This window comes from Chelonia mydas, chromosome 1, assembly GCF_015237465.2.
Source record: "Chelonia mydas isolate rCheMyd1 chromosome 1, rCheMyd1.pri.v2, whole genome shotgun sequence".
Classification (NCBI taxonomy): Eukaryota; Metazoa; Chordata; order Testudines; family Cheloniidae; genus Chelonia; species Chelonia mydas.
In genome coordinates, this window is record NC_057849.1 from 109831286 (window position 1) to 109855624 (window position 24339).

The 24339-nt window shown below is 42.9% G+C and overlaps 1 protein-coding gene across 3 annotated transcripts in view; it reads right to left on the reverse strand.

Moving 5' to 3' along the window:
- Nucleotides 1-24339, reverse strand: part of GAS6 (growth arrest specific 6) — an 81624-nt gene that overhangs the window by 31815 nt on the left and 25470 nt on the right. For all 3 annotated transcript variants that reach the window (XM_037897332.2, XM_037897339.2, XM_037897345.2), the window contains 6 exons: nt 16534-16656; nt 13117-13239; nt 8708-8833; nt 7335-7456; nt 6390-6508; nt 5780-5969 (listed from right to left, as the gene is read on the reverse strand). In XM_037897332.2, the coding sequence (XP_037753260.1) occupies nt 5780-5969; nt 6390-6508; nt 7335-7456; nt 8708-8833; nt 13117-13239; nt 16534-16656 (803 nt within the window). The remainder of the gene's footprint in view (nt 1-5779; nt 5970-6389; nt 6509-7334; nt 7457-8707; nt 8834-13116; nt 13240-16533; nt 16657-24339) is intronic.

Sequence of the window (24339 nt, forward strand, 5' to 3'; positions counted from 1 at the left end):
CTGGGGCAAAAATTGGGGATTGGTCCTGCTTTGAGCAGGGGGTTGGACTAGATGACCTCCTGAGGTCCCTTCCCACCCTGATATTCTAAGACTAACGAAACAATGTAACTAAGCATAGACTAAAAAGAAGTTCCTATGTAACTTGTAACTTTTTTTTTTCTCCCAGAAAGTATCAAAGAGAGCACTGCCACGGACCTCCGTCTGCAGCCGAGGACGGTTGAGAAGGAACTGAGGCACGGTCGGGGGAGCACACGCTACAGGAGGTGCCAACAGGTGCACGAGATGACTCCTGCGTGCGCCCTTCCCCCAACCAAGTACTGCTGCGAGAAATCTCCCATCTCCAGCGCAGGGATGCACCGACACCTAGAGTGGAGCACCCACAGGAACACCACTCAAAGAAGAACAGTAGATTCTACACACCTGTTTTATAACAAATAGAAGAAAACCCACGTATGTTTCAAGTTGAAACCAACATTGCAAAAGGCAGAGAACACAGTCTATAATATGAGTGGATCAATCATTTAATGTTTATACAGTGTTTTGGAGATGTAACAGTCTAACTGCAATAACAAGTTATTTATTATCCTCCTCCTATTACAGCCATATATGAAAAGAAAAGCTGAAAGGACAGATAAGGGATGATTTCTTATTGGACCTGTAATTAATGAATAACACAGATGCTTTCAGGACAGAAATGGGTCCCATCTTGGAGCAGTGACAGCTTAATAAAGAACAAAAGAAGAAAGGTTTCATATCTGAGAAAGTATTTAAAGAGTTGTATATTTATACAGTGCTTTTCATTCCAAAAGGAGCTTTACAAACTATGGCTCTGATCCTCCACTGATATATGTCCAGGCAGATCCTTGTGTCCAGGCAAAACCCAACTGACTTCAGTGGGGCACCAGGTAGGCACAAGGATTTGCCTGCATGCATCTCACTGCAGAATCAGGGCCCACATACATAAAGTACCATTGAAATGTAGCCACCTCCAGGGAGAAAGGGAGGCAGTCAAGCACAAAACTGACATGCCACACACACAACAAAAATGGGGACTGGGGAAAACTGTGGCCAAGAAAACTAGGGAAAATGCTATTCCTTTGAGAAGTGGCAAGGGATTTTTAACATGTACTCAGAACAGAAACGACCTCAGTCATCTCACTTTAAATTCTCATCTAGATGTCTCTCTGACACACCCATATCCACACCCCCCTCTTTCAGAAGGTTGAAGGGCTGAGTTGATCCCACTGGGATCTGACCCTGTGGTTCTGACAAATACAGGTGTGTCAAACTTGATGCTTAGGGTAAAATTTTCAGAATTGCCTAAAGGCTAGATACACAAGGAAATGTAGGTGCCCAACTGCCATTTTAGGAGCCTAAGACCCAACTTCTAAGCACCAGTTAGATCCTCAAAACTCCCGCTGACCTGCCACCTAATTCTGGAGGTGCCTAAATTCCCTAGGTGCCTAAGTTTCTCCCTGTAAAGTCCCCCATGGTGCCTAAGTTCCCACTGCTGGCATGCACAAAACTGCCTAAGCCCTGACGTCACTGTGCTGCTCAATACCCTCGCTCATACCTAAGCCCTGATGGGATTGTCAAACTCAGGATTCCCTGCCTATCTCTGTAAAAGGCACCGATCCAGTAGGGGTTCTCAAAGTACACTTACTGGATTGGGTCTGGCAAAAGGCAGCCGGGGCAACCATATCAGGAATTTTGGGGGCAGGGGATTGTGTCAGAATACCCAGAAGGCCAATCATCTAGAATGTGGGTGACCCATTTTCAAATTCCCACCTGATTTGGAGCAAGGGACTTGAACCCAGGTTGAGTACCCTAACCATCACTATTGTTTGTAAAATGGTAGTATCTAGAAACCCCAGTCACAGACCACAACACCACTGTGCCAGGCACTGTACAAACACAGAACCGAAAGGTGGTCCGTACCCCAGAGAAATTGCATTCTAATTACAAGACAAGAGACAACAGATGGAAACAGAGAGATGGGGACAGTACAAGGAAACAATGAGATAATGTTGATTGGCATGATAGGTTGTGGTATCAGCAGTGCACATTAGCATGCTATTCATTATTCATCAATTCCAAGGCCAGAATGGACCGTCCTGATCATCTAGGCTGACCTCCTAGATAGCACAGGCCCTAGAACTTCCCCAAAATAATTCTCAGAGCAGATCTAGGACATCCAATCCGAATTTAAAAATGATCAGTGATGGCGTATCCACCACAAACCTCGGTAAATTGTTCCAACGGTTAATTACTCACCATTAAAAATGTATGCCTTATTTCAAGTCTTAATTTGCCTAGCTTCAGCTGCCCTTCTTAAACCTTTCCTTTCCTGTGATGTTTTTGCTCATCAAGATTTCTGTAGGCATCAGAGCAGAGGAGAGTTTTAAGGAGGTAAGTTTTAAGGTGAGGGGATGTTTTGGCGCACTAAATATTTAATTATTTATACAGAGTGGAACAGCTCCAAAAGGAGAGATTGAAAGAACCCCACCCAGAATACCCAATCGCCCCATTGTTCAGACACTCACTTGGGATATGGGAGACCCAAATTCAAGCCCCCGCTTCAAATCAGGCAGAGCAAGAATCTGAAAACAGGTCTCCCACATCCCAGATGAGTGCTCTAACCACTGTGCTATTGGCCATAATGGTAGTGGGGAGGAGGCGCTAAATCTCATTTTCAAAACTGATTCAGGCACTTAGGAACCTAAATCCCATTAGAGTTTGGCTCCTAAGCACCTAAATCACTTCTGCAACTGGCATTTAGGCCTCAGTCACATAGGCCCAGATCTTCAAAGGTGTTTAGACCGCTAATTCCCATTGAAGTTAGGTGCCTAAATACCTTTGAAGATCAGCGCCTTAGGTACTTTTGAAAGTTTACTGATTGGTCCCTTATTCCATCCCACCCTTTGTGGGGATTCCAGGAGCACTTGTGGAATGAGGGGTTAAAGACTCAATGCCAGACTTGTGGAGAGCAAGACAGCTTCCAGTGTTAGTGTGGACATGCAGGGCCTCCATAGTGATGGCCTTAATCTAGCCAATCCCTGGACTGAGACCTGGCAGATCTTGGGGGCAGGGAAGCTTCTTTGGCAGAGGAACTGAGGAAACCCAGACCCAGGGCAGAATACAGAGGGGAAATGCCATGGAGTCCTTACACAGACTTTTCCATGTAGTGGCAAGATCTAAAGCCTACGCAGTTTCCAACTGTCAGCTGCTGGCATTCCTGTTTTCCACATTTCTCCCTCCTGTTGGCTTTCTATGTTCTGGATTACTATTATACATCTGTGGAAAAACTAACTTGCATTGCACCTCAATTTGTTATTTTTTCCCCATATTTCTAGTAGATCCAAGTTCCTTGGCATTCACGTTCCTCACTGGTTATTACAAATCTACCAGTTTAGTAGTATTTGCAAATTTCATTTCAGATGCTGTTTGCCTCCACTTCCAGGTCTGTAACAGAGATATTAGTAATACCAGACACCACAGTGATCCCTGCAGTGCACTGTGGGCATGTAGACCTCAACAAGAAAAGCAGTGACTAAGAAGAATAGTTTCTGGGGGAAAACATGGGGATAGGAGTGCTCAACAGTCTGTTGGCAGGGGAATGGCAATTATGTTAATTACAGAATAATTACATTGATAATTCCCCTTCCTACCACCGCCTTAGTGCAACAGCAAACGAACATAGCCGAAACAAGACTCTACATTCTTCACTCACCTAGCTCCATTACCCAACACTTAGAAAGAAAATCTCTTCCAGACTTTTCCTCCTACACCGATTTGTGAAAGTTCACATTACCACACCGTGAGGTCTGTTGCTTATATGCCTGTTATGTTCCCAAGTTAAACAGTTTAACTGGTTTATTGCAGCTGCTGTGACTAACACACCAGCCTTAGCAGTATCAGTTACACTTTTTTTTAAAATAAATAAAAAACACATTTTCCATCACAAGTTTAACCAGTAGGCCATCCCACCACTCCATACACCCAATTAGAGACATCACTGCATGCAGTACAGAATTTCAAATTATGGGGATAAATCTTTAGTTTTGCAGGACCTGGCTTGAAGAAGCTCATAAATATGAAGCTACTGCATGTCGCACATATTATCTACAGCTTCACTGAATCTCCACCACTGTTGTCTTGGAGATAGAAAATTATTTGTTTCAGTGAGAGTAAGAGAACTGAATGAGACGTTATTTGATGTGCTGGAAGTATTACCAAATGTCTATTGGTTAATATGAATACACTACAGGGTATGGTTTTTCTAACTATTCTTTAGGGGTAAAAAATCCTCCACCCAATTTCTCGTAAACACATGAAATCTGAATGGACATTTATAAATAATATTTTGTAATTTCAAATCTGCCCCTCTTCCTCCACAAATATTAATATCCTTGACTTTGGAGTACTAAAATTAACCAGGAATTTTTACCCACCCAGTCTCTAAGAAACAAGTAACTTAACAGATTTAAGGTCAAAGGGCCCAACAGGAAAAACAAATGAATGAAAATTAAAGGGAAAAGGAATAAGAGAGAAGATGAATACATAAAATGACAAACATTTCACAAATCCATATTGCAACCTTTCTTGTTGATTTGGTCACATATAATAATGCCCAAGAATATGAAATTTCCAACATCACCAGAAGTTAGAAGACATTTCTGTGATTGTGAAGAATATGAACTCACACCAACTCCAAAACAGACTGCATCTTCTTGCAATATTCTTGGGAATTACATTATTATGCAGATAAGTAAGCAGACATCAAAATGTTTTTTAAAAAGGCTCCCCCATATATTTATGGAGGAAACAGACCATTTTGTATTTAAATAAGCATTCTTCGTAGTTTAAAAAGGACAAAGTCGTAGAGCTCAGACATATCTTGTGCTGCTCCAGTGGTACAAAGGTGACTTAAAGCTGCTTTTCAGAGCCAGCTGAAGATTCCACCCCCTACTCCCCACCACTATCACCACCACACACACACCAGCTGAGGTAGTCCTCTGCTATCGCAAAGCTAGTTCTACAGTTGGGCCCCGAAGCCACAGAGGCTGCTCCAATTTACTCTAGAGGATGACTCAGCCTGAGGATTGTGCACAGGAGCAGGGAAGAAGGAAAGATGGCATAACTCCAACTCTGCCAACTCAGCCATATGTGCCATGTGGTTTGAGGATATACTGCATCCTCTTCAAGGAGGTGTGGCAGCAAAGCTTCTCTAGTGCCTTTGGAGGTATCATTCCTGCCACAGGCACAATGCCTCCTAGAGCTCTGACTCAGGCCATGCACATCTCTCCATGGGCCCCCTACTCCAGGGTTCGGCTTATTGCTACACTTGAATTCTATAGTTGAAATGTTGTTCTTACACCCAAGTTTATTTTCTTTTTTTAAAAGTAACTTAAAATGAGAAGTGACATAAAGCCCCCATTCACCCCCACCACGCTATTGTAGTGAAAAATGGAAAGAAGGCTGTGCATATTCTGTACTGTGTCTGCAATCACAGATTGCAAGTAATGCTCTGTCTAGATAAAGAATGTGCCCTAAAGTGCTGTATTTACGCTGAGTCCTGGAACACCAGATTTAAAAAACCCCAATAGTTTCATTTCCACCTTTAAATATAAAATATAACAGCACGTTAAACATGAGGCTATGTCCAAACAATATCCTTTCAAAATACAAAGAAAGCAAAAAGCCTAAGTGCATTTTAGATGCAGACCAAGAATCAAACAATGGGACAATAACATCCATGAAACAAGCAGCTTATACTCACTGTTTGCCACATGCCATGGTTGATAACTGGCCCACTGCTGGTCACACGGCCTATTCCATTGTACTTCAACTGCAATTCTAACCGTCCGTTGCGCAAAGCTAAGACTATCCACGTGCTGTCTTGATGGCCTCCAGCAAAGAAAAGGATACCTTCAGGATCAAAGGTTCTAAAGTCGAATTCAGCCACAAGTCTGACCACATGGGTGTCAAGAAACAAATCAGTTATGCAGAATTCAAAAACCACTGTGTGCTTTCCATACAGAGAGCATCAGTTCAGACAGTTAAGAACCAAGTATTAAAAAGTATTAGCTTTTAACTCAATTCTAAGACTAAACTAGATGGAGGATATATTATTATGAAAACAGTAGTAGAGAACACACTGACATATTTCAGAGATCATCAGATTCTCTGGAGCAAGGACTCCCTTCTTGGTTACTTGTCTGTACAGTGCCTCACATAATTGGGGTGTGATCCTTGATCAGTGTTCCCAAGTGTATCATAATACATACAAACAAATTAATAATAATAATTTTAGTTCCAAGTGGCTTTTTAATTCCATACATGTACTGAAGGGACGCAATGTTCAGCTGCAGTTCTAAAAGCACTCTCACCTTGTGGGCTGTTTCCTTTTAAAGCGTAGTCTGATAATAGGCGTACCACTGAACATTCTCCCCAGGTATAGAGATTTAACACTTTTCGCAACAGCAAAAGACACACAAGGTATAATATCCTATAATCAAAACATATTTGTAGACTAATTATTTGCTCATACATTAACGAAAGAAGACGACAATCAAATGGAATTTCCTTTGCTATTTTCTAATCTCAAACACTCATGACATGGATATAGTTGTTGATCAGGGTATCAATTATGAAACAACTGTTGATAAGTTCTAAGACTACAGTACTGTAATTTTAGTAATGAGGACGCTTAAAGTTCATTTCCCCTTGCTTCCCCTGAGGGCATATTTTTCTATAGCAAAAAAAAAAAAAAAAAATTTTAGACATTAAAGAACAATTTCCATTGTAATCCCACATCCTCAGAAAAAAGTCCACTATAAAAAACTTGCTAATGGATGCTTTTTGCATTCACACCAAGTATCAGAGACTCCTTCCTGTCTCAGCCAAAGGGAAAAAAATCATAAAGGGATCGTGGCACGCAACAAAAAGTGAAAGTACTACTCTATAACTTAGATCATGCCATTAAATTTCTACACCATCCTCAGTGGACCTAATTCAGAAAAGCTTATGCAGACAGATATAAATTACAGCTAAGTAGAGGACACACAGTGCTTCCACTGCCATCCTCTGGGGCAACAGATGCTTAGCCAATGGGATCCTGGGAAGATAAGACTTGCATAAGCTATTCTCTCATCACCCTAACAAGACCCCTTTCCTACAGAGGTGGAGGAGACAGGACACTGGCCTCTTATGGTATCTACTACCCAGCTCAAGTAAGCCTAGACTGTTGGACTCTCCCCTCTGAGTTATTTAATCCAAGCATAATTATTTCAAAGCTTTTCATTTTTCAGTTACTGAAATGAGAGATAAGATACCTCACAAGTGTTCATGTCCTGGGAAAGCTTAACTCTCCCTTTGCCATCACAGTGACAGGTGTAACTCCCTGGTGAATTGACACAGGTTTGCTCACAAAGTTTTTCTTCACATTCATTCACATCTATACACCACCAGCAAAGAGAAAGGGGGGACAATGAAAAATACTGATTAATTTTTTAAGCAAAATGGTCTACAAACTGTATAATATTTTTGCCCTTCTATAGTGCCCGTCATTTGATGATCTCAAAGTGCTTAACACTCAGTAATTATCCCTCAACATCCTTCCAAGGTACAGAACTATTATTATCCCCATTTTACAGATAAGGAATCTGATTTACAAATAAGTTCTGGCTGCCCAAAGTTACACAGTGAGTCCTGGGAAGGCTGAGAACAGAACCTTGACTCCTGGTCTGACCTGGTCTCCTGATTCATAGCCCTGTCTAACTGCTAGACAATGCTTCCTCATAAGGCCAATTCTGGTACTCGTGCACTGAGTAAATCTTACTTGTTTTGGTAGCCCAGCTGTGGTCAGCATGACAATTTACATAATTGCTACTCAGTGTAATGACTGCAGAATTGGGTCCTTAATAAAAAACAAGGAGCTGACAATACTAATGAGAGGTCTCCATTAATTTCTTTCCTCCTTTTGCATTTTCTCATTCACTTCAGAAATCCAGGGGGGGAAAAGTCACATTTGTGGCACAAGGATATAGGTAGCTATTTAAAAAAAAAAAAAAAAAAAAAAGAAAGAAAGAAAGAAGCCCTCGCACTTTATAAATCATAGAATATTAGGGTTGAAGAGACCTCAGGAGGTCCAATCCCCTGCTCAAAGCAGGACCAACACCAACTAAATCATCCCAGCCAGGGCTTTGTCAAGCCAGGCCTTAAAAACCTCTAAGGATGGAGATTCCACCACCTCGATAGGTAAGCCATTTCAGTGCATAAAGGCTCATGTGAAATTCATGTCCTTACGCTACTCAGACATAATGCTGGAGGCAACACTGGTCCTGGAACACTTACAGAGCTGTACACAGTCCTATTTACACAGGACTCCAAGCATAGCTAAATACTACGAGAGATTTTTAAACAACAACTACTGCTCTGTAGTGTTCTGCCACCACAGATGGAAACAACACTATGAACAGATTTGTCTGGATCCCAACCAGATCACTGCCTGTCAATACAAGAAGTCTTAGTTATTCTGTAGTTGCTCACAGGCACTGAAAGGCAACTGACCTACAGTGGTTAAATGATGAACTAAAAAGAAAGGAAGATTAATAAAATGTACTGTACAATCCCATAGTGCTTTACATCATCATAGAACTTTATAAATGTTACCATGTAATTAATCCCATTATTTCCATGCACTTACCTTGACAAGACTTGCTTAAGTTATCATATCTGTAGCCTGTATCACACAGACATGCATACGAGCTTATTAAATTTTTACAAAGAGCTTCTCCACAGATGCCTGTTGATACTGTGCATTCATCTATGTCTGCAAAACAAACAGTCAAACACACAGGGCTATTTCACATCAGTATCATTTCAACGTTTGCAAGTCTTGAATATGGCAGGGTCAACTGTCTTCTCAGTTATTTAGCTAATTGAGAAGTTTACTAATATCCTTGAGAATCTGTCTACATTGTTGGTCTGATAAATATTAAAGCTGTTCAGTGCCAGTAAGGAAGTGATTACAGACTTCCCAAGAACAGCTGTTGGTTTCTCTTCAAGCCATTGGCTATCTTTGGAAGAGGAATGCAAAGTGACCCAGAGGGAAAACACTGAGAAAATAGACCCAGCTGCCAAGTTTGACAGGGCTACAAACTGTGGAACAATAAGAAGCACACAGTCAGGAAGTGGAGGACCAGTTTTATCTTTGGTGACACAAATACAGATTTGAAACCCAAAATCAAAGAAACGTTATTTTAACAAATACAGGTTTCTCCTCTCCCCTGCTCTTCCTCTTTTTAACACACACAATTTCATAAAATGCATGTAATTTTTGAAAATTCTCAGCCTTTAACCATTTGTAATTCAATTTCAATTACTTTATAAAATTCCCACATCTCTTTCAAACACCATTTCTCAAATTTCACCTAAAGCATATTATCATTTTAAAATTTATGATACCTGTGGCATATATATATTATTATTATTATTAAACATCTGTCTTTAATAGCAAGGTTTTTTGTTCTGTTGTCGTGGTGTTGGATTAATAAACCAACATTAAACAGAACATTTTCTTTTAGACACAAGGCGAACTTCACAACTGGAATAATGGGTACAACTCAAAGTCAATGTGTCCCTTTGCACTATTGTGAATTAGGCCCAAAGGAGTGCATGTCTATAATCTAATCACCAAATTAGGCATCAGTTTAAGAGTATTGGGTGGTTCTGCTATAGGGAGGCATACTCCAGGGATGGGGTGAGGAAAATAAGTCACTTTTCAGCAGGTGCTGGCGAATGTGGAAAAAGTTGTTGTTTTAACGTGTGCTAGCAGGTCAAGGTAAATACTAGGGAAGAGTTTATTGTCTACCTCGACCTGCTAACATGTTAAAACTACAGCTGCTTTGTGCACACTAGGATTTTACCTAAGCTGAGCTAAAATTTGATAAAAAACCAAAACCAAAAAAAATCACTTTTTCCCCTAGTGCGGGTACATCATTACTATAGGCACAAGCTTAGAGGGAAAGAAAGATAAAATTATTCATTCAGATACAATTTAGACTACATATAAAACATCTGCTGTTACACAGATAAATCTCCAGGCTATGAGTGTTTACATGTAATTCTCAAAGGGGGTTCTTCCCATTTATATCTATACTTTTTGGGAAAGATCTTCAGATGATGTACATCAGCATAGCTCTATGCCAATTTACACCCGCTGAAGATCTTGTCTTGAAAAACCATCAATTTTTTTGGCTTTTATGATCAGTTTCTCTTCCTGTCGGGGAAGGGACACCGTGTAGTCACTCTGTACATTGGAAATGGTTCGGGACAACTGCACTTGTATTCCCCCCCCTCTGTGGTGTCTTGGGGTCACCCACTCTAGGCTCCTCAGCAGTCATCTCTACTGGGTAGAGACCCACATCTCTCCCTCCTGACCGTGGTTTTTCCAGACTGCAGTTCCCTGCCTACAGTGTGGTATCTCCAGCAAGCCAGACTGCATAAACAGGCCAGTGTTTGTGCTTTGCTTCCCCTTCAAAGGCTATGAACAGCTGAAATTGCCTGCCGTCACAAGGTACCATATAGTTCTCTATAAGCAAGCACCTTGATTCTCAAGGTGAAAGAATTCTAGACAAAACATATAAAAACAATAATGAGTTCTTATACGCCTGCTAGAAGTTTACCAGAGGTCACCCATCAGTCTTATGGGGCCTCAGTAGGCCAAAGTCCTTCCAAAAACCTTCCCAAGGATTGGGGCCCCCGCTTTGACAGAAACTCCTGTGTGTTTGCTGGATCAGAAAACAGCAAACATTCATGTCATGATGGGGGAGTGGGATGATCCCCACAGGTGCGTAACAGTGAGTGTGTTTAAACTCATGCTATTTATCAAAAGTCCTTCCTTTGTCTGTTTTTCTCTGCAGAAACCAGTTCGAACTAGTATATGAGCGTCTCCAGGTGGTGATACTTCTCTAGAGGTGTTACAACCTTAGTGAATTTGCCTAATCACCCCCCACTGTTCTTAGTTTCTGTAGGAGCTGTGTCACCTGCCCCGATGGAATTACATACATAAACTTAATACAGTGAGAGCTCCCCAAAATATTGCAGGAAATTTCCATATCTTGTATTTATGTTTGGTTGATAAAGTTATTGTGCTGAAGCTTCTGCATATGCCTGGCTTTATTTCCTGTACTATGTGTGTCAACCAAGGTTCTTATAAGCAGGGATGACTGAACTGTTATGAAATAAATTCTGTGCCAGCACATTAAAAGGTTTATACATAATTTGTCTTTTGAATGGAGATAAATAGAGTTGAGGGCTTGGCCACTTGTGGTCATTAATGATCCTATGGCACAGCTTGCAAAAGAAGGGCATTTGAAATCCGGATTAGTTAAATTCTGCTGACATAACATTCACCCTGTAGCTTCAACTCGACATGATGTTCTGCTTCACTTTCTGTCCTAAACTGCTTTGTAACATTGCTGTCTGCCCTCACCAGGGCATTTCAACAGTTAATCTTAAATGAGATTATGCAAGGAAGACTGAAAGCTCCATTCTTTGCACTTTCACCTTCTGAATTTATTAGCTGCTGTACATACCCAGATTAAGAAAAAATAATATTAAGTTTAACAAACACCACAAAAAAAAGAAAAGAAAAACAACAGGCTCATATATTGCAATGCAATGAGACTGGGAATAATCATAACAACTCTTCTTGCCAACCCTTCTTCCTCTCAGTGTTGTCAGGACGTGAGGGCTGATCAGCTGGACCAATTTAGTACAATCCAACCCACAAATCTTCCGTGAATCACTCACATGTTATGATGTTGCAGAAAAGTATGGTGTGACTACTGGCATGCCTAGGCATGTATTCCAAACTTGCACTACTGAATAAAATCCTAATAGGCTGCAGTTACTTGGGGAAAAAAACAAAACAAAAACCCAATTATTAAGAGTTTCTTTTGGCCTAACGATTAAAACACAACATTTGGTGTAAACTAACAGTATAAAACGTAATTGTCACAACTCCAAGTTTCCTAGGACTTGGTCTTGTATACTGCTGCTACCACCAAGCTTCTCATTTGGCAATTTTACCGTGGGACACCCCTCCCTCTGCTCCCTTCTTACAAGGACCCTATCCCCAGGAGCAGGAGAGTTGTCCCGATAGTTATGGTAGGTGTTCTCTGAAGGCCACTGCATAAATCCCCATTCACCACAGCTCCACTCAGGACTGAATTAAGGGACCTGCGATTTATTATTTACAACATATATCTGTGAATGAACTCCAGTACTGATCAGCTGGATCACGGTCCTTTTCCAGCCCTGGAAAGGACAATTTCACCCCCCACAGTTCAGGCTTCCTCTTCATAAGCCACAAAGTCTGATGTTCTCCCAGTCTGGTCTTACCTTCACTCTTTAAGGAGCCCAGGCCTCGATCATCCCTGATAGATCAGTGTTTGAAGAAACCGTTCTTGACATCCTCAGCCAGCTTGGACCAAACTGCCTACAGCCAGCAAATTTCCACTCATTCCTCCAATGGCCCCCTCCCACTGCTGACTGTCAAACACATAGGTGCCAACTCCGTGGATGCTCTGGGGCTGGAGCACCCACAGGGAACAATTCGCGAGTGCCCTGCATGCACCGGCAGCCAAGCTCCCCTCCTCTCCTTCCCCCCAAGCACGCCGTGTCCCCACTCCTCCCTATCCCACCCTGTGCTTCCCACCCTGCCACCGCCTAACAGCTGTTTGGCGGCACTTAGGACTTTCCAGGCGGGAGGGGGAGGAGTGGGGATACGGCGCACTCAGGGGAGGAGGCGGAGAAGAGGCAGGGCAGGGACTAGGCCGAGCACTCACCGGGCAGAGGGGAAGTCAGTGCCTATGGACTTGAACAAATATTCTAGGGTGGCTCCTAGCAACCCAGGGGACCCTTACAGAGTCCTTAAGTTTCAAACCACTATCTCAATTCCACCCACACATTTTACCTCCCACCTACCTTATATCCAAAATAATATAAACATAACACATACCCTAATGTTGTCCACAGTGATCAAGAACTGCTAATCATTGACTTTAATGTAACAGCTAACCTGAAATTAAAGGTATACATTGATCTTACCTTCACATATTTTATTGTTTTTAAGAAGAGCATAGCCACTATAGCACGAACAGCGGTAACTGCCTGGGTTGTTGAGACAGACTTGGTTACAGCCACCATTCTGCACACTGCATTCATTAATATCTAGATATCAATAAAAAGTTATGTTAGGCTTTTCAGCTATTCAGCATTGTGTAAGTGAGGGTAGGGATGGGAAGTAGGAAGGAGGGAAGAAAGGCAAGAGATGGAAGAATAATTGTTATGTTTAGAAACAGCTTCAAAAACGTGCATACCAACTCAAATACACGTACACACACACACACTTATTTATTGCACCTAGGATCTTCCACAACCACTACTGAAATGTGTGCCCAACCCTGCAAACAGGTATGCGTGTCTTTACTCCTGGGAATCATCCTAATGAAGTTGATGGTACTATCGCCATGAGTAAAGTAACTCCCATATGTTTTTGCAGGAGCAGACCTGATGTTCATATAGCATCCTGAACCACATCTGGGAAGGGATCTTTATACTCAACATTTAAACAACAGTATGATCAATGCAGTGTCGTTGTAGCCGTACTGGTCCCAGGATAGTAGAGACAAGGTGGGTGAGATAATATCTTTTACTGGACTAATTTCTGTTTGTGAGAGAGACAGGCTTTCGAGTTACACAGAGCTCTTCTTGGGGTCTGGGAAATGTACTCAGAGTGTCAAAGCTAAATACAAGGTGGAACGGATTGTGCAACATAAATAGTTAACACATATTTCAAGGAACCATTCAAGGTGAAGTGGCCTCTTAACTCCCCTCCAGTCATAGGGGGAAAGGAAAGGGGAGGGGAAAAAAGATAAGGAAGGGGAGGGGTTGTTAGTGGGTTACAGATTGTAGTACTAAGCCATAAAACCAGGTGTCTATTCAATCCATGATCTTTCGTGTCTAGCAAAGTTCTGAGGTTAAGCTCCCAGAATTGTCTTTGGAAGGTGTGCAGATTTCCTTTGAGAATGAGGAATGATAGGTCAGATATAGAGTGAACACTCTGTAAAGTGTTCACACACAGGTGATACGATGTTTTTGTCTTTTGTCACTGTTCTGTGTGAGTTCATTTGAGAGTGTAGTGACTGTCTCGTTTCACCCACATATTTATGGGCACATTTAGGACACTGGATGAGGTACACCACACGTTGTGATAGGCATGTGTAGGACCTATGAACCTTGAAAGGTGTGTTGCAAGGAGCGTTGGTCATCGTAGCAGTGGAGAAAGGTCTACAGATTTTGCATATATTCTGACAGGATCTGGTGCCTCTTTGAGTTGGTGTATACTGGCCTGTGGGGAGCTTGGAGAGGCTCAGCGGGTTGTTTGAAGGCCAGAAGAGGGGGTTCTGGAAAAAATTCTTTCAGGGTGCAATCCCATCGAGTATGGGTTGTAACTCTTTAATAATACCCCATACAGGTTCCAATGTGGAGTAGTAGGCGACAACTATGGGTGTACAGTCAGAGGGGGTTTCATCTCTGTATTGAAGCCAGTTCTCTTGAGGTATTTAGGTGGACCATTCCATGATGCAATCTACCTATCTGGTGGAGTGTGCTTGTTTGGTGAAGGCAGTTTTAAGTGTGTTAAGGTGTATATCCCGGACTTTCTCCTCAGAGCATATTCTGTGGTATCTGAATGCCTTGCTGCAGAAAGCAAATGTCTTGGTGTGTTTGGGATGGTTACTGGATCTGTGAAGGGTGTGGTGATCTGTGGGTTTCTTGTATATAGCTGTCTGCAGGGTTCCATTGTTGAAGCTAATTGTGGTGTCCAGAAAGTTGATGCTAGTAAGTGAGAGTGTTCTAGAGAGAGTTGAATGGATGGGTGGTGATTGTTGAAATTGTGGTGGAAATCTATGGGTGAGTTTAGGTTGTCTGTCCAGAGAATGAAAACATCATTGCTGTATCTCAGGAATATCATTTGTTTTGCGGTACATTTGTTCAGAAATTCTTTTTCAAGGTGGCCCATGAAGAGATTGGCATATCGGGGAGCCATCCTAGTACCCACAGCTGTTCCCATAGTTTAGAACAGTGTTTGCTGTTGAATGTAAAATTGTTATGGGTGAAGATGAAATGGAGGAGTTTGGTGATGTGTCTGGGGTGCATAGCTGAGTGTTGTCCATTGTCTTGTAGATATCTGAGACAGGCAGCGATGTGGTCATTGGGATACAGGGAGGTGACGCCTATGGTGGCAAGGATGATGTTCTGAGGGAGGTTATTAATGTTGCGGAGTTTCTGGAGGAAATCGGTTGTGTTCTGGAAGAAGCTGGCCCTTTCGAGTGATTTGAGGATGGTTTTTATGAATCCAGATATTCCTTCAGTAAGGTGCTGTGGCCAGACATGATGGGTCTGCCCAGGTTCCCTTGTTTGTGTATCTTGAGAAGCATATAGAAGGTCCTTGCGGTGGGTTCATGTGGGATGAGGTTGTAGGCAGTCCCCTTAGCTGTGACACTGAGTACATTACCCAGACCCAAGGAAAAGCTCTGTGTAAGCTCGAAATCTTCTCTCTTTCACCAACAGAAGTTGGTCTCGTCAAAGGTATTACCTCACCCACCTTGTGTCTCTAGATGATCAAGACAATGGAAGAGACATTGAGTAAAAAACAAAAACAAAACATTATTGCAGTTGCTGAGCTTATAGAACTGCACAAATCAATTCACGAACAAATTTCACAACATTTTTAAAATAAAATATTTGTGAATAATTCCACCACTCTGCACAATATTCCCACAGCTCTACAGGAAGCTCAGGTTCAGTTCCCTTATGAGCTCTCCTGCTGCCTGGGCCAGCATGATTGTGAGCTAGCAGCATATGATCTCAAATGAATCTTAATTAATCCTTGCAGCCAGTAAAGTGATGGCTCTGATGAAAGGCCTGAAAGGAGCAGAAACCAGTAATCAGAGAGAGCAGGGGAAACCTCTGTATGCTACAAAGGACATGGCAAACCTCTCAGGAAAACCTCCCATTTATACGACCAGCAAACCCTTATTCAAGCAAGTAGTTCTTATGTGAGTAGCCCCAATAAAGTCAATGTGAATCCTCACTGGGATTTCAGTAGTCTTGGTATCAGGTCCTCTATAAATAAGGGTATCCAGGATCAACCCTATACACAATTAGCTTTCTTTTTTAAAATGTCATTTTATATAGTTATGTGCTTCATACAGGACTTTGGGGAAGGGGGGGCGGGTGTCCCTGAATGATGTGTAAACCAAAGTTCAATGCTATGGCAATTGTGAATTATGTAACAGTGGGGAAGAGATAAATACTGGAGTTTGGCATCAATGACTATTTGCAAGTGCACTGAATAACAGTTCAAGTAAATGTATGAGGTATAGAAACATTGTACATGACAGATAATCCTGTATTACCTGGTCATCAGAAGTCATTAAGAAATAAACCAAATATAACTACCTTGTTCACATTTTCGCCCACGCCAGCCACGTCTGCAATGACAAAAGAAGTCACCCTTTAGATCTTCACATATTTCAGTCCCCTCTTTCTGGCAAGGGTAAGGAGAACACTGATTTGGTAAATCTGGTTAAAAAAAAAAAAAAGAACAAAACACCACATTGAACTCTCAGCTTGTTTTCCTGCCTCTGTCAGAATCAAGACATTTTAGGAATATTGGAATTACTATCAGAAATAAAGGTGATTGGCGCAACAGAGAGAGGCTTCATAGTGCTACTGTACTGAATTATCCTTCTGTGTCAGGATTTATGCAATGCCACCTTAGTAACAATCAGCAAAAGCACTGAAGTTGAAGCGCACCTTATTAAAAATGGGAGGAAGTTTCTTCCATTATGGGCAAGGGTCCCTACATTTTGGAACCGATGACCCCCAGCTTGGCAAAAATAGCCCAAATTTGCTGACTTTTAGGGAACACAGAAAAGCCCATCTACTCTCCCAGGCTTTTGAGGGAAAGGGGGGCACGAAGAGGGTCAGCGTTAGAGGAAAGCGGGGGGGATTGGTGGTTAGCTGTTGGGGTGAGGCTATCAGACCGATAGTTGTGTTTTAGTAAAGGCTGTATTTTACATAGCTATCAAAACTGCCATGCGTACACTCTTTTGTAGAAATCATAAGGAAAAAAGGAAGAAAAAAAAAAGACTGATGTACTACTAATAAAATAACTTCAAACCTCTAGTCTATAGACCGTAAAATGTTCCTAACCAGACAAGGCTGAATAAAGTCGAATGACAGCCGATTCTACCACTGTTTTTCAAGCAGAACTCCAATTGACGTCAGTGGGAGCTCTACATGTGAAATGACATCACATATAGCCTTTATAGCTGATACTATTGTACACATCAGCAATATTTCCGCACAAGACAGCAGTCAACCAGTTCAGGATGGATTTTTAAATCAAAAACCAAACTGTTAACTTGACTGTTCTCACAAGGTGAAATTCACCCATTCAGGCACAAAACCAAAAAGTTATAAGGCTGCATACCAGGAATTAAGTGGAGGTGGAATATGCCCCTATAAAATCCACTGACAACCCCTCTGCAAATGTAGTAATACACAATAAGTAGGACCCTACCAAATTCATGGCCATGAAAAATGCATCACTGACCATGAAATCTTATCTCCCCCATGAAATCTTGCACACAGCAGGTGGCTCCTAGCCTATGCAGGGCTCCAGCTGCTAGTCCCGGCTGGGGATGGGCAGGGAAGAAACTTCCTCTTCCCCTACAGGGACTGCTCCGGGGGTGGGTCAGACCCACCTCCAAAATCTCCCCTTGCTGCAGAAAGCTCGGGTGACTCCAGCTGTCACCTGCTGACTCTCTCTCTCACACACACACACACAGGCTATGGCACTAGCTGTCAGCCCCCAACTCGTGTAGTAGACTGCCGGGAGAACCGGACATATGGTAACCCCCCCCCCCCCCCCCATACCCTGCAACACTCACTTCTGTGCTGCTGCTGGAGGTGGTGCTAGCGTTAGAGCTGGGCGCCGGGCCGGCAGCCTTCCTCTCCGGCTGCCCAGCTCTGAAGGCCGCAGCAGAGCAGAAGTAAGGGTGACAATCCCAGAACCCCCCTACAGTAGCCTTGAGACCCTCCCACCCTGACCACCTTTTGGGAAGAATTAGTAGGGGAAGCAAAAGTGGATGGGAACCTGGGAGGCAGTGACCGTGAGATGGTCGAGTTCAGGATCCTGACACAAAGAAGAAAGGAGAGCAGCAGAATACAGACCCTGGACTTCAGAAAAGCAGACTTTGACTCCCTCAGAGAGCTTATGGGCAGGATCCCCTGGGAGAATAACATGAGGGGGAAAGGAGTCCAGGAGAGCTGGCTGTATTTTAAAGAATCCTTATTGACGTTACAGGGGCAAACCATCCCGATGTGTAGAAAGAATAGTAAATATGGCAAGCTTGGCTTAACAGTGAAATCCTTGTTGATCTTAAACACAAAAAAGAAGCTTACAAGAAGTGGAAGATTGGACAAATGACCAGGGATGAGTATAAAAATATTGCTCGGGCATGCAGGAGTGCAATCAGGAAGGCCAAATCACACCTGGAGTTGCAGCTAGCAAGAGATGTTAAGAGTAACAAGAAGGGTTTCTTCAGGTATGTTGGCAACAAGAAGAAAGTCAAGGAAAGCGTGGGCCCCTTACTGAATTAGGGAGGCAACCTAGTGACAGAGGATGTGGAAAAAGCTAATGTACTCATTGCTTTTTTTGCCTGTGTCTTCACGAACAAGGTCAGCTCCCAGACTACTGCACTGGGCAGCACAGCATGGGGAGAAGGTGACCAGCCCTCTGTGGAAAAAGAAGTGGTTTGGGACTATTTAGAAAAGCTGGATGTGCACAAGTCCATGGGGCCGGATGTGTTGCATCCGAGAGTGCTAAAGGAGTTGGCGGATGTGATTGCAGAGCCATTGTCCATTATCTTTGAAAACTCACGGCGATCCGGGGAAGTCCTGGACGACTGGAAAAAGGCTAATGTAGTGCCAATCTTTAAAAAGGGGAAGAAGGAGGATCCTGGGAACTACAGACCAGTCAGGCTCACCTCAGTCCCCAGAAAAATCACGGAGCAGGTCCTCAAGGAATCAATTCTGAAGCACTTAGAGGAGAGGAAAGTGATCAGGAACAGTCAGCATGGATTCACCAAGGGCAAGTCATGCCTGACTAATCTAATTGCCTTCTATGACGAGATAACTGGTTCTGTGGATGAAGGGAAAGCAGTGGACATGGTGTTCCTTGATTTTAGCAAAGCTTTTGACACAGTCTCCCACAGTATTCTTGTCAGCAAGTTAAAGAAGTATGGGCTGGATGAATGCACTATAAGGTGGGTAGAAAATTGGCTAGATTATTGGGCTCAACGGGTAGTGATCAATGGTTCCATGTCTAGTTGGCAGCCAGTATCAAGCGGAGTGCCCCAAGGGTCGGTCCTCGGGCCGGTTTTGTTCAATATCTTCATAAATGATCTGGAGGATGATGTGGATTGCACCCTCAGCAAGTTTGCAGACGACACTAAACTGGGAGGGGAGGTAGATACGGTGGAGGGTAGGAATAGGATACAGAGGGCCCTAGACAAATTGGAGGATTGGGCCAAAAGAAATCTGATGAGGGTCAACAAGGACAAGTGCAGAGTCCTGCATTTAGGACAGAAGAATCTAATGCACCGCTACAGACTAGGGACCGAATGGCTAGGCAGCAGTTCTGCAGAAAAGGACCTACGGGTTACAGTGGACGAGAAGCTGGATATGAGTCAACAGCGTGCCCTTGTAGCCAAGAAGGCCAATGGCATTTTGGGATGTACAAGTAGGGGCATTGCCAGCAGATCGAGGGACGTGATCGTTCCCCTCTATTCGACATTGGTGAGGCCTCATCTGGAGTACTGTGTCCAGTTTTGGGCCCCACACTACAAGAAGGATGTGGAAAAATTGGAGAGTGTCCACCGGAGGGCAACAAAAAAGATTAGGGGACTGGAACACATGACTTACGAGGAGAAGCTGAGGGAACTGGGATTGTTTAGTCTACAGAAGAGAAGAATGAGGGGGGATTTGATAGCTGCTTTCAACTACCTGAAAGGGGGTTCCAAAGAGGATGGATCTAGACTATTCTCAGTGGTAGCGGATGACAGGACAAGGAGTAATGGTCTCAAGTTGCAGTGGGGGAGATTTACGTTGGATATTAGGAAAAACTTTTTCACCAGGAGGGTGGTGAAACACTGGAATGCGTTACCTAGGGAGGTGGTGGAATCTCCTTCCTTAGAAGTTTTTAAGGTCAGGCTTGACAAAGCCCTGGCTGGGATGATTTAATTGGGGATCGGTCCTGCTTTGAGCAGGGGGTTGGACTAGATGACCTCCTGAAGTCCCTTCCAATCCTGATATTCTATGATTCTATGACCCCCCAGGGTTACAACACCATGAAATTTCCGATGTGAAGATCTGAAAATGTGAAACTGACTAATTTTAAAACCTCCTGGCTGTGAAATTGACCAAAATGGAACAGGAATTTGGTAGGGCTCAAAGAATAATGGCTGCTAACCCTTTGTGCCCCTTATGCGGGTGCTTTGGGCTACTGGATCTTCATAAACACACATCCCATGGGACCTTTTCGAAACCTGCCCCTTCGTATCAGCATATCTGGAACAGGTGTAGAGACCATCTGTTCCCATCCAGACAGTAGAAAGGCCCACACACAGAGAGGGTTTTCTACATGAATTTTAGCCACAGTACAATCTGCAGGACCATCAGACTTGGCAAAAACTATTAAAATACTGTTGCATATTATAATTCTTCATTGACTCCCTCTTCACTTTGAGCTGGATTGCTTTTTTTTTTTTTTTTAAAGTAGTTTCACACCTCAGCTTGGATTTGCAGTCCTAAAAGTGCTGGAATTTCTATTACTGTTGGTTCACTTCAGTTTAATGCAACAAGGAGGAGTCTATAAAAAAGGTTCAAATAAAATCAGGACAAGCAATGCATAACAAATGTATGTAAAAGGGGTGCCATTAAAATCTGGACATTAACCTCCTGTAGTATATAAATGCACAATGATGGGTTTGAGACATTCCCCATTCTAAGTGGAAACAATATCACAAATGATGGGACAAAAGGTAATTATTTCAGTGAACAAAAACGTTGGAATCTTTATGGTGCCCGCTGCAAGCATTAGCACTATTATGAAGGCTCCAATCAGGATTGGGTGCCCACACTGCAGGACATTGTACAAACACATAAGAAGAGAGAGTCCTTGCCCCAGAGAACTTACAATTCATGGTCCCAATCTTGCAATTTACAATGCTTGAGGTGTCCCATGCATGGCCAGGTAGCTAGTGCTTGGCGGTAGCAGGGTTGCAGAGCTAGGATTCCCTGCTTCCCTTTTGGGGTACCTTATGCCCCCAGGACACTAGGGAACACCCCACACTGCATATCTCTTCGAGACCTCAACAGACTGTAGCCAACAGTGCTTAGAGAAAACAATGTAAGTAGTTTCACAATGCCCACTCTGGCCCCATCCTGCAATCAGGGCGGATGGACTCTTATGACTGAGCAGAACCCCAGTGAAGCAAACAGAGCTCCAAACAGACCAACGGCTCACCAGGATCAGAGCCTATGCTGTGACAATAAATGCCCTCCACATAGGGCCAAAGCCTTGTTCAGCCAAAAATCTACTGGTTTAAATGACAAAAATACTCATAGTGCTAATACTTACCCCCTCCTTTGTAAAGTAATTTGAGAACCTTTGATAAAAAGTACTTTAAAAGTAAGAGCAAAGCGTTAGGGGATGGTTTTTGTTGTTGTTTACTTGTTTGCTTTTTTAGTATTACTGCAAGCACCACTGGCAATGTTTCCTTGTAAAATGCTTTATAATTGTTCTCTCATCCCTTCCTTCCCTCATCCCCCAAGCAGAAACTGGCCTGTGCCATGAATTGCAGACAAGTCAGCTTAGAACAAAAACAGTTATGCTTACTGGGAGCCAAAAACCTATGCAAACATATTATTATTTTTGGAGTAGGAGGCAATTGGACTGGTGCACTACATGCAACAACAATAAATAAAATAATATGATGCACTTAACAATGTGCCTTTTGTCAGAGGATCCCAAAGTCCTTTTACAAAGCTGAGTATCATTACGACTATTTTACATATCAGAAAAGTGAGGCACCGAGGTAAAGGCCAACATTTTCAAAATGGCCAATTGATTTTGGGTGCTCAGCTTGAGAGATCTATGGCTTTACTTTCAGAGTTGCTGAACTCCAGCTGAAGGTAAGCACATCTTAACATCAGACCCTAGATGTCTCAAGTTGGACACACTACATTAATGGCCATTTTTGAAAAACCTGGCCTTAGTTACTTGACCATAATAATATAGCAAATTAGTAGCACAGTGGGGGAATAAAAAAAAATAAAAATTCTCTCCTGACTTTATTCTCTGCACTAATCACTGTTTGCTATTGTCTCCAGTAAAGGTTGATAATATTGCTGAATACTTCTACCATTACAGCCAGACTGCTGAAAACCTATCAGGAGAGACACTTATTTTTACCCACTGTAAATCAAGATCACTGCCAGGATGTTCCCAGGCAGCACGTTTAGGTCAAATATCACTGACTTCACTTTCCTCTCTCACCTCTAGTACAGTTACAAAATGTGTTCTATGTCCAGCAAGTGTGTGCATAAATTAAGGGGAAAACCGGAAGGATTCTTCAACCACCGGTTCTGATGAGACTAATGATTGGGCCATCCCTTGACAATTATTTTCTTAAATGTGCTCTGTGTGCATGCATATGTGTATTATGGGGGGACAGTGTTACCTCATCATCTCCCTATTTTGATGACAAGTCTGGTCAGACTGCTCAGCTACAGACGACATAAGAGTTTGGGTTAGGTATTTCACAACTAAGTGAATGTTTTCCTTTGTCAGAATAATGGGAACTGCATTTCTCTCATCTTACTCTCTTTGATCTTGAAGGCATGCCTTTGAAACAGTTTACTTTGAAAAACTTATTAAAAAACATACTTTTAATGATGCAGACAAAGCAAATCCCTTTGACATATTTTTGAAGCATTTACAGCACAGTGGTGTTTGGTTACTGCTCAATAAACATTTTAGAAAGATTCTCAAGGATTGTCTACAGGGGGAAAACAGCATGGGACAACTACTGCAGAATAGCTATTCTGCACTAGCACCCCATGTGGGTACTCTTACTCCACAGTAAGGGAGTGGCTACACTTTCAATGCCACAGTTTCCACTGTAGCACTTAGTGAAGACATCGCCTACATTGACAGGAGAGCTTCTCCCATCAGCACAGGTATTCCACCTCCCCGAGAGGCAGTAGCTATGTCAACAGGAGAAGCCCTCCTATCATTAGAGCACTGTCTACACCGGGGGTTAGGTTGGTATAACTATGTCACTCAGGAATATGGATTTTCCACACACCTGGGCGATGTAGTTATACTGACATAAATTTGTAATGTAGACCAGGGCTAAGAGTGCTTTTGTATGGTCTATCTTAATCCGCTCTGGAAGTGGATTAAGCAAACCATACAAGGCACTATTGGAGGGGAATAAGAGTATCCACATGCAGAGTTAGGCCTGGTCCATACTGCAGAGTTAGGCCTATGTACAGCAGCTTATGTCAACCTAACTCTGTAAGTGTCTACACTAAAACACGGCTGCCACTGATGTAACTCATTCACTATGCCAACTTAGTAACTCCACCTCAGTGAGAGGTATAGCACCTTAGGGTTAGTTACGTCAATTTTAGTGGTCTCCAGGAGGTGTCCCACAATGCCTCACCATAACTGCTCTGGTCACCATTTTGAACTCCACTGCTTGGCAGACAGGTACACAGGTATATATGCCCCTCCCCTTTAAATCCCTGCACATTTTTGAAATTCCATTTCCTGTTTGGTCGGCATGGAGCGCTCACCTAGCAACTGCCCAGCTGACCTGCTGGCTATACGCTACAGACACGCTCCTGCCTGGAGTACATGGGAGGTGGTGGATCTCCTGGGACTGTGGGGAGAAGAGGCTGTGTAGGCACAGCTCCGATCCAGCCATAGAAACGTTAATATCTCCGAGCAGATCGCATGAGGCATGGAGAAGGGCTAAAAGAGGGACCCGCAGCAGCACCCCGTGAAAGCCAAGGAGCTGTGGCAAGCATAGCAGAAGGCAAGGGAGGCTAACAGTTGCTCTGGTGGAGAGCTGCAGACATGCCGCTTTTACAAAGAGCTGCATGCCATCCTCAGTGGAGACCCCACCACCA